Genomic DNA, 11565 nt, shown 5'->3' on the forward strand with positions numbered 1-11565 from the left:
GCCATTACAAAGAAAATCACAGAAAGAGTCCCAGTGAGCTTTAAGGTAGTTGTAAAAAAGGTACGATGATAGGGGGATTCAGGTGATGAAGAAGAATGAGATATTAGTTTTAGAGAGATCAACTTGTGATCAAAAGCACGTAAGGGTGAATGTGGAGAAACTGAACACTAACTAGGATCAGAAACAAGACATAGGTCGAGTAGAGAAGGTAAATGATTCGGCTTGTCTGAAAAGCGAGTTGGAAAGTTGATTATTTGAGTTAGGGATTGAGAAAGGCAAAAGTTGTGGGCTTTAATGCCTGTAGAGTCACTGACACTAGAGCCAAGCCACTCAGTGTGATGAGCATTAAAGTTAACGACAGCAACAATATTGACTGATAGATAAAGAGAGAGAGCTTGGTCAATATGATCAGAAAAAACATCAAAAAGAGTGCAGTCTTGAGATGAATGAGAACAATATATAGAACAAAGAGATAGATGATAGAGTGAAGTGGTGCTAAACGAAAGCACATAAAAGAATAGTCTGTAGATTTAAATTGTTTCATGACAAAATGGGTGAATTCTTACAAATGTAAATCCCCAGGCCAAGTATGTCACAATTGAAGTCTTTAAGAATTAAAGGTAGATAACCATCAACACTAAGATCATAAGATGAGACAGCTGAACTCAAATTAGTCTTAAAAAAAGCAAGTAGGTCTGGGGAACTTTGCAAGAGATAAGACTCAATGGAAGAAAAGCTACTTCGAAGACCACGAATTAGTAAATGATAGGTTTAGAGAACTTGGTGATGAAGATGGTTTTTTGTGTTTTAAAGTTTTTGGTACTTTATTCATTTTTAAATTTGTTAAGGAAATTGACTCAAAGCATAGATAGTACTCAGAACACCGTTTAATAGCCCAAGCAATTGCCTCATTACTATTAATAAACCCTAAGCCGTAACAAAGGGCTCCAAATGTGGCCTCCGCAATGCACACCAAAAGTACAAACAGGGACATCATTCATGCACAACATGGCACTAATATTACTTTGATATTTTTCAGCTGTTGATGGAATTAGCCTCTCTGAGAACTACCACAGAGTTCAGGAAACCTGACTACCAGCGAGCCTTAGAACCATAAAACTGAGTTTTAGAGCTGAACCCTCATTAGGAGATAATAGAATGAGTTGCATAGTCATAAAAACAGAGATCTAGCATTCAGCATCTTAAACTGGAAACAATGTATTAAATATACATCTGCGCCAGCCTAATAGGTGAAGAAAGGGTGAGAGGTTGGTCGACAGATAGAATCTGTTTACCCCTTAATTTGTTGTTTAGTTAAAAAAAAATTATTTATTTAAAATTATTCACGAACATCAGTTCTTTAGAATTTGCTCCCTTTTTTCTTGTTTTCCTGATTCACCTAATTTGCAAATTTTTAATACTTAACACTGACCCTAATGTACTCTTAATGTCTATTGTTACAATTGTTACTTTAAAAGGACATATTAGTGACGTTTTAAAGTAAAGTCAACTATACAGCGAGTAGACTTTATGTAAATAAATAAAAATGAAGCTCATAACATATATATTATAAATACTTTATAAGAATATATTATAAGAACCTCAATTCCCTTAAGTTTGATACTGTATTCCAATATTTCATCAACAGTAAGATCTAATGCCAATGACAATGTGACGCTGCTTTCGCAGATATCATAAATCAATTTTTTAGCTTTCCTATAAATAAATTAAAAAAATAATAATTAGACTTCAGAATAACATAGTATTTAACTGTTTAATTGTCTAAACACATATACTCAAAATAAAATAAATATATATTTATATATTTTTGATTGTTATTTTATTTTCTTTATGTTAATTCACCTCCACAAGGCCTAGAAGACCTCTTCAGAAAAGGAGGCTACTTAATTGTGAATACTACTCTCACTTAACTTAATAACTCTGAAACACGTACCTTGATAAACAAGGCCGCTGCCCGGAGAGACAAGTTTTGTGCAGTACATCCAGGAACGTGGCAGGGATCAATTTCAGAACCTCTCACTTATGAAGTGGGAGCTCTATCCTAAACCACTACCACTTAAATTACCCAACCCCGATCACCACAGTCAAGGAGGCTACTTTATTGTGATTACAACCCACTCCCAACTCTTTAACTCCGAAACTCAAGCCTTGACAAATGGAAGCTGCGTGGGAAAACAAGTTGAGCTTGGTACTACCAGGAACATGGTAGGGATCAAACTTGGAAGTTATCATTTATGAAGCAAGCCCTCTACTACTACACCATTATCACATTATTATTATATATATATATATATATATATATATATATATATATATATATATATATATATATATATATATATATATATATATATATATATATATATATATATATATATATATATATATATATATATATATATATATATATATATATATATATATATATATATATATATATATATATAGTAGAAGTAAATTAGTAGAAAATCACTTAACAAAAATTTTTTTTTATTTAACCCTGTGTTTTATCAATGAAGACTCATCAGAAATGAATGATCAAATTAATAAAACTTCAATTTATATTCTTATGCTTTTTAAAAAAAATATTTTACAAAGGGGGGATTTAATGTAACTATTATTTGAGCTCATTTATTTTTATAGTTTTTTAGGAGAAACTTATTTTCGTGCCTACATTTAGAAATTAATTCAGGCACAAAAATAAGTTTCTCCTAAAAAATTATATAACCTGTTTCATTGGAATGGAAGGAAGAGAATGGTTATAAGATTTGAGAGTTGAATTAGAAGAAAAACTCTTTACAAACAGTTCTGCCTTTTCTTTGGGAGAGGTAATAAGATCAGTCCCATGAATGAGATGGAATGTTAGAGATGATATTGATGAAAAGTTCTTAGCAAATAATTCAGCTTTGTTTTTAGGTAAGGTGACAAAATCTAAACCATACAAGAGAGGTAGAATAACAGATTTGCCCTTATTATTGATACTGTTAAAAATTCTCCAGAAGCCAGGAGAGCCTAATTTTTGAGATGAAATACGAGATTTCATGGCCTAAGAATATTGGCCTTTTGCGTTAGACAAAACCTTTTTACAATGGTTTCTAGCAATACAATTTGTTTAATAATTTTTTTGCTGTTGTTAAAAATTAGTTAAAGAAAATAAAGTGTTTTAAGTTTAAACTTTTCATCATATTTAATTTTAAGTTTCATATTTCATAAGTTTATAAACTTTCATTCACAATTAACGTTTATTTTGTATGCAATGATTTTTTTGCTGATTGTGTCATAATTTTCAGCAACAAAAGTCTTTGGCCGAAAGATGAATACGATAATATTATTGGCATATCGTTGTTGAAGTATGCCGTAGTGGTGTAGAGGTAGAGCACTTGCTTTATAAGCGAGAGGTTCCGAGTTTGATTTTTTCCCACATCCCTGGTAGTACCGCGCTCAACTTATTTCTCCGCGCAGCGGCCTTGTTCGTCAAGGTTCCTTTTTTGGAGTTATAGGGTTGGAGAGGGTTATAACCACAAGTAGCCTCCTCATCTGTAGTGGCCTTCTTGGCCTTGGGGAGGTGAATTTAAAAAAAGAAAAGAAAGAAAGAGAAAGAAGTATATGAAAAAACGAAGAAAATCTGATGTTGGTGATTCTAACAAAATTAAAATAGCAAACATTCAAGATATACGATGCAGCGATATTGATGAAACATGCAGCGATATTGATGACGTAGACAGCGAAGATGATATGCTACAAATAATTTTTTTTTTTGAGTTCATAGTGAGAAAAAAAAACTGTCTGAATGATTTTTAACGCTTTAAGAGAATAACTTTAATTACAATGTGGTACTTGAAAAGATGCTAGTGACGCAATTTAACTTCTAACAATACAAAATATATTTGCTGAGTTGAGTTACTTTGAAATGCGTTAAGCGTTTTCATTATCAGCGAAATCTCGTAACAAGACCTGATATATATATATATATATATATATATATATATATATATATATATATATATATATATATATATATATATATATATATATATATATATATATAAAATAAGAATAAGCTATAGGTTAAACAGAGCTGACCAAAAGAAAAGGACCAACTATGACAGTCGCAAATATATATATTTAGGCAGGGCATAAAACATGTATTTTTTTTATATTTGTTTTTAAAACCATACAAAATAAATGATCCTTTAACTTTAAAGTTAATATAATTTTAAAGTTATATAATTTTAACTTTAACTTTAAAGTTAATATAACTTTAAAGTTATATAATTTTTGTGACTGGTGGGGGAAAGAGGACGTGACACTTTAAATGAGAATTTATAATTTAAAATTTTTTTACGTGTTTATATTTGATTTTAAAAAAGAATGTTTTAAATTATATATACTAAGAATTTTTTTTATCTAATATCTACAATTTTAAACATTGGTCAGCCCATGACCAGTATCTGAAATTTACTTTATAACTAAACTTAATATGAAAAGGTTATTAACTGTTTACAGTGACTTGCCATATTGTTAGACTTACTGAAACTATACCAAAATTCTTTTGATATTATGTCTGTATGTATCAAATTAAGTTTAAAAGCACTCTCTGCACAGTTATTTACAAAATGAAGCCATTTTAATACCATAGTATTTAATATTACTTATATTATTTAAAGAAATTAAAATAAATAGCCTAGACATTTTAAATTTAATGAGACAGAAATACATCATAGTTTTATCAGAAAATTCTCAACTAATTTGCTTTGTGTAAAGTTATTTTCAATAAACTAAAGAAAACTATCTATTTTGGATGCTAACATAGTTCTTTAATTTACTTTATTATACTTTTTTTATCAATAAGTATTTCTGAATTCAGTTTTTTCTATCTTAATATTAATTTGCTTTAGTATTTGATTTAATTGCAACTACATGTGAAAACATAAAACATACAAAATATTTATACAAATATGTAAACAATTGATAAATGATGACAATCTATACAGATTAAACTGTCCAAGTAGGATTTATACCACTTTCAGCCATCCATAAGTGATTTTGTGAAAAGTCAAGCAAATAAAAAGCATTTTTTCAGATTTGATTAGTTTACATTGAGATACATTACAATTGCAGTCATGGCGCTGTGGTTAGATTTCTGGCTTAAAACTAAAAGGTACACAGTTCAATGGTGATAAGACCATAAGGACTTCTGGGAGCACCTTAATAACCAAACATAAAAATAAAACATTCACAAGGCCTTAAATCTGAGCTTCAAGAAAGTCTGGCAAATTCTCCAAGATCTTTGAATTTACTTCATCAATGTTCTGTTTAAAAGTTAAAGTGTGCAATAAGACTTACTGCACACTTTAACTTTTAAATAATAAATCATAAACAAACCTATAAAATTATATTACACAACATTTACTCCATTTATGTTTTGTCTTTTGTCAAAACATTGGTTAGAAATAAAATATAAAATTGAGATGCAATTGTTGCACTGAGTGTATCAATTGCATCTCAATTAATCATCAGATGAATCAGATGAATTCTGGTGGAACTTATATCAAATATGATAGAATGACAGCCAAACTTTTTCCAACGTTTTTTGAACTAAAACAGGATTAGCATCAAACTTTATTATTTAAAAATACTTAAAATACTATTATCAACTAATAATCTAAATTATTTAATAACTTTTATCCTTTAGATTCTCAGTAACTTTTTCTCTTGCACTTTCTATTGACAATTTTAATTTTATTTTTCTTTGTTAATATGTACTTTAATATGTTTTTTAATATATATGTATGTATTCAGACAAATAAATAAAGACAACAAAAATATATGTATTCAGACAAATAAATAAAGGCAACAAAATTAAAATAAAATCTTACTCAACATTTTCTATGCTTCCTCTTATTTTTATTTGTCGTGTTAAAGTCACTTCTTCTTGATTTTGCAGCTTTACTAGAATAAATTTATATTTATGAGTATTTATAACATTGATTTAAATAAGCTATACTAATTTTACATATTTAGGTTATATATATATAAATAAATATATATATATATATATATATATATATATATATATATATATATATATATATATATATATATATATATATATACATACATACATACATACATACACACATATATATATATATATATATATATATATATATATATATATATATATATATATATATATATATTAAGGTGGGCTGAAAAACTAGGAAACGGCAGCAGGGCGTGCAATAGTTGCTTCATGACCTTGTTAGTTATTGTGCAAAATATTTTGAATTTTGGAAGTCATCTTGTGGTGCCCTAGGGCGCCCCAATTTTATGACTGCCAAATGGCCCAATTTGGTTTTAAAATGGTATAGCTTCCAATGAAGTACTACCAAAAGCAACCACAATTATAATTAAGGGCAGTGAAACAGAATCAGATAGTTAGGTAATGCAACAGACTGTTGTAAATATTTTATGCTTTCTCTATTATCACTCATTCATAACGAAAATAAAGTAAATAACATACAATTAACTTAATGCACTTTTCAGCAAACAAAAATGTCGGAAGTTATTATGACACCCATCTGACTAACGCTCAGGTAAGCAGTACGACTATATTTATTACATTATTGCATTATTACATAACCGTAACCCTATTATTATTACGCGACAGAACTTAGCAAACCATGCTAACTTGAGAAGAGTTAGGGTTAAAGTTAAAGTTAAAGTTGGGGCTAGGGTTTAGGTTTACATACATCGGCCACTTCTCAGCAATAACTGAGTTTGTGTTGTTTATGTTTTCAGGAAACGGAAAAGTGCAATACTACACCCCACAGCACATCGAAAAAGCCGACAAGAAAGTCCCAATGCTATCTGGTTTTCAGTTATCCGTCCAGAGCCAACAAGACCCAGCTGCCAAGTTAGATACAATGCAACCTTTTTGCAGATACAACAAGAGATGAAAGTGACAGACAGTGCTCTGGATCCTGCAGTTTCCACAGTCGCAGAAAGAACAGCGCAACATATCAACCATATATGGATCAAAGCATCAATCCCGGTAATATCACACAAGAGAATTGTAGAGAAAATCAAAATCCTCCACAGCAATTACAGAAACTTGCTAAAACCATATAAATCCAGACAATGTGGTCCAGCATACACCGAGCGACTTAAAAGATTTGCTACCGAAACAGATCTGCAACTATTTGATATTGCAATCTGCAAATGTATTAATTTTCCATGTTGCAGATGCAAACTTGAGCATAAGGTGCGAAAGACGAGTTGATGATTTCATGGAAAAATATCGCAAATGTATCAAAATTGATGAACAAGTTGACGATGTAAATGTTTCGGCAACGTCTGATGAGGACGACTCAAGAATGGATGCAATGGATCCGGATTTCAGTGTTACCACTGACACTACTGACAGTAAAATATTGGATATTGATAACAAGCAGCACAAGAAACAAATGCGACTAGAACTACCAAATGTAGCTAAGATGTGCAACATATAAAGTTCCAGGTCGCTATGCAGCAGCTATTGTCAGTGCAACATTGCAAGATGTAGGTCTTATACACAAGGGGGACACATAAATGGTAATAGTTAAGAATAAACTTGGCAGAGAACAGCGAAAAGTCAGAAAGCGATTACAAACCCAGGCATTCCAGCAAAAACTGAATGGACTTTATTTCGATGGCCGCAAAGATAAGACCAGAGTGCAAACTAGAAAAGGTACCAAAAACCATGGACGGATTATTGTAGAAGAATATGTGTGTCTAGTTCGCGAGCCAAATTCAGAGTACCTAGGCCACATTACACCTTCAAGTGGAGAAGCCGAGAGCATAACTACAGGTATCTGGGACTTTCTAAAGGAGAATAAAGTCAAAACAGAGGATCTAATGGCTAATGAATGCGATAGCACTAATGTCAATACCAGCACACACCGAGGTGTGATCCGTTGGCTCAAAAAGCGCCTTGGTAGACCGCTTCTGTGGTTCGTCTGCTTATTGCATGCAAATGAATTACTGCTGAGGCATCTGGTTACTCATCTTGATGGAGTTACGAGTGGTCAAAAATTATTTTCTGGACCCATTGGAAGTTTACTGCCAACACGTGAAGAATTGCCCATTGTACCATTTGTGGCTATAAAGTTTGACAACTGTCCTCCTGTGGATTGTGCTGACTTGAGCACGGATCAAAAATATTTGTTCAACATGTGTAAAGCAGTAGAGACTGGGCAATGTCTTGAAGATCTTGCGTTGCAAAAGCCCGGGCCGGTGGTACATTTAAGATGGTTAACTACCACTAACAGGCTGCTTCGGTTATATGCAGCGAAAGCTATTCCTTCCGAGAATCTTGTGGAACTTGTCACGTATGTCATGACTGAGTTATATGTAGCAAAAGCTATTCCTTCCGAGAATCTTGTGGAACTTGTCACGTATGTCATGACTGAGTATGCACCGCTATGGTTCCACATTAAAGTCAGGTCGGCGTGCACGGAAGGATCGCGACATATGTGGAGACTAATACAGTTTTCCAGATACATGAAACCGGAACTCAAAGTGATCATTGATCCCGTAATTTCCAGAAACGGTTACTTTGGCCATTCTGAAAACATCTTGTTGGCAATGCTAGATGATGAAAGAGACCACATCAGAGAGCTGGGCTGCAGACGGATACTTGCTGCATGGAAGGAGAACACATCAGAAGCACTGCAACAACGTCGAGCTCCAAGTTTAAACTTCAATGCCAGAGATTACATTGACCTGGTAAACTGGAAAAATGAAGATCGCTGCGAACCACTGATGACGAAACACATGGCTGAAGCAGAGCTACAAGACTGCGTTAAGAACAGGAACAACCAGCATTTTAGGAGCCTGCCACAATTTCCCTGCCACACCCAAGCCACCAAGCAATATATTCGTCTAGTGACTGAGGCATCGGCGGCAGTTCGCACTGAACAACGAGACAGATTTATCTGCTCTGGTATTGAATCCAGAAAGAAAATGAAAACGTTTGACAACAAAGCACATATATATAGACTTTAACATTTTATTTGCATGTGCAGTGTGTACTTGTGTACTGTGTAGTATAAGTATTTTAAGTAACTAAATTAAACATTGCTTAGTTGTATGTAAAATGTCAGAAATTACAAAATTGGATAACATTGGTGATATTTCAAGAGTGTTGGGGCACCCCAAGACCAACAAATTTATGAGCTCTACTTTTTTGTTTTCACTAATGCTACTATGGAGCAACTACTCCACCCCCTGCCAATTATAAATTTGCAAATTTTTTACAATACTTTCAGCCCACCTTAATATATATATACATGCGTGTGTGTGTATATATATATATATATATATATATAAATAATTATATATATCTACTATAACGTATTTATATAAGCATTTGCTCACTTTTTTTGCTTATTTTGATCGATATGGCTTTTTTAGAAAAAGAAGAAAAAAACGAAAAATAATGAATAAAAAGATTGCTGCCCATTGCCAAACCCTTAGTCGATGTAGCAGCATTCAGCTGCGAGTCAGGCTATTTATTAGTCAATGTATGTACTGAAGCCCATGGCAGCAAGCTATTTCAGAATGATGTCACACTGCTTACCAAATTCAGCAGTATAAGACATCAATATATTTTTTATAAATAAATAATGTATAATATATATTGAAATAAATTCCACAAAACATTCTAAATACATCTAGGATATCAAACACAAGAGGAATTTTGTGCAATCTTTGTTTAACTGAATTTAACTTTGAATTTAACAGATGATTATTCATAAATAAAAAGTATTAATTTCTATTTTTCAAAAATTATTTTTGTTAAATAAAACTTCAAGAGTGAAATAATATCAAGTGCAGGCATAGAAACAAATTCCTTCTTGCTTAAATAGCCAATCAAAACAAATTCCTGCTTGTGCAAAGTTTATTTTAATGCATATCAAAAATCTCTCATTCAATATAGTAGAGAATTGCTCAAAGAAATAAAGTTTCACTACTCCAGATCAGGTCAAATTCAAGATTATTATGATCACCCTGCTACTTATAAAATGTAATCCAGTACTATCTGCCCCACTATACTACTGCCTTCTAGGATTTGCTTTTCTAGGCAAAAGCTGGGAGGAATAAACTCTGACTTAAAATACCCCTCCCTTGGGGCTATAGGTTGAGTAAAGGTTAGAGATGGTGTATCGATAAAAATACTAATCTTGGGCAGATACTGCTGCATCCAGCTATTGTCTGGTAGAAGGCTTCATAGGCAAAGACTTTAAGGGTAAGCAGAAAAATGATGTTAACCAGCGCCAGAACTCTTCTTTATTTATTAGGCTGGCATAGATGAAAATCTGTTGCATTGTTTCCTGCCTAGAATGATGCTAGATCTTCCTGACTCTATTCTAGAATCATACTAGATCTTCTAAGGATCATTACGAGATAACAGGAAAAGTTGTTATGCAACATTTTCTGCTATCTCCTAATGTGGGTGCAATTCTAAAACTCAGTTTAATGGTTCTAAAGCTGGATGTTGATAAGGTTTCCTGAAATCAGTCTAACTTTATCAAAGATAAAAATATCAAAGTATTAACTATTCCATGTTGCGCATAGATGGTTTCACTGTGACACCATTCATGCACAACATGGCACTTAGTGCTTATGGTGTGCATCACTTAGTGCTAATAGTGTAGATTGTCAAGACCACATTAGGAGTCATTATAAGCAAACTGAGACAACTGCATAGATCTATTCTTGGAGTGTCACGTTCTACCTATGATTGAGTCAAATTATCTTTAACTTTAAACTAAAGAGTATTAAAAACATAAAAGTATTAAATATAAAACATACTGCCATCACCTAACTGTTTCAATTTTTAACAAATAATCATAAGCTTTAAAGTAACTTTTCATCAGTTGAGTCTCACCTCTTGCAAAATTCACCAGACTTTTGTGTTTTTTGAATTTAGCTGTTTCATCTTCTGATCTCAGTGTTGATGGTTATAATCCTTTAATTCGCTAAGACTTCAATGGTCATATACTTGGCTTGGGCATATACTTACAAATTAATTCACCTATTAAATGCAAAATCAGGTTTGAATCTTCTGATCTTTTATGTGCTTTCATTTACACCTCTTCACTCAATTTCCTTTCTCTTTGTTCTTTAATGTTCTCCTTCTTCTCCAGATTGAAATCTTAGATGAAATTTCTGAAAAAATTGAACAAGCATATTCTATTTATCCCTCAGCAAATATTGTTTTTGGTAACTTTAATACTCATCACACTGAATGGCTTGGGTCTAACACCACTAACACAGCTGGCACTAAAACTCATAATTTCTGTATTTCTTAATCTCTAACTCAGATAGTTAACTTTGTGACTAGTTTTCTTGACGACCCTAATCACTTACCATCACTCCTTGATTTGTGTTTTTTTTTCTGATTCATTCGTTTGGTTTTTCTTTGTTCTCCTCTTCTTGATTCCGACCTTGAAATCTTTAAATTTTTATCCTCTACTTCTTCAGACTCCATAAGACTAC

General features: G+C 32.2%; 1 protein-coding gene across 3 annotated transcripts in view; it reads right to left on the reverse strand.

Moving 5' to 3' along the window:
* LOC101235232 (uncharacterized) overlaps positions 1-11565 on the reverse strand; it is a 78806-nt gene that overhangs the window by 57233 nt on the left and 10008 nt on the right. For all 3 annotated transcript variants that reach the window (XM_065820104.1, XM_065820102.1, XM_065820103.1), the window contains exons 4-5: positions 5901-5973; positions 1602-1716 (exon numbers count right to left, since the gene is read on the reverse strand). In XM_065820104.1, the coding sequence (XP_065676176.1) occupies positions 1602-1716; positions 5901-5973 (188 nt within the window). The remainder of the gene's footprint in view (positions 1-1601; positions 1717-5900; positions 5974-11565) is intronic.

Source organism: Hydra vulgaris, chromosome 15, assembly GCF_038396675.1.
Source record: "Hydra vulgaris chromosome 15, alternate assembly HydraT2T_AEP".
NCBI classification, from domain to species: Eukaryota; Metazoa; Cnidaria; class Hydrozoa; order Anthoathecata; family Hydridae; genus Hydra; species Hydra vulgaris.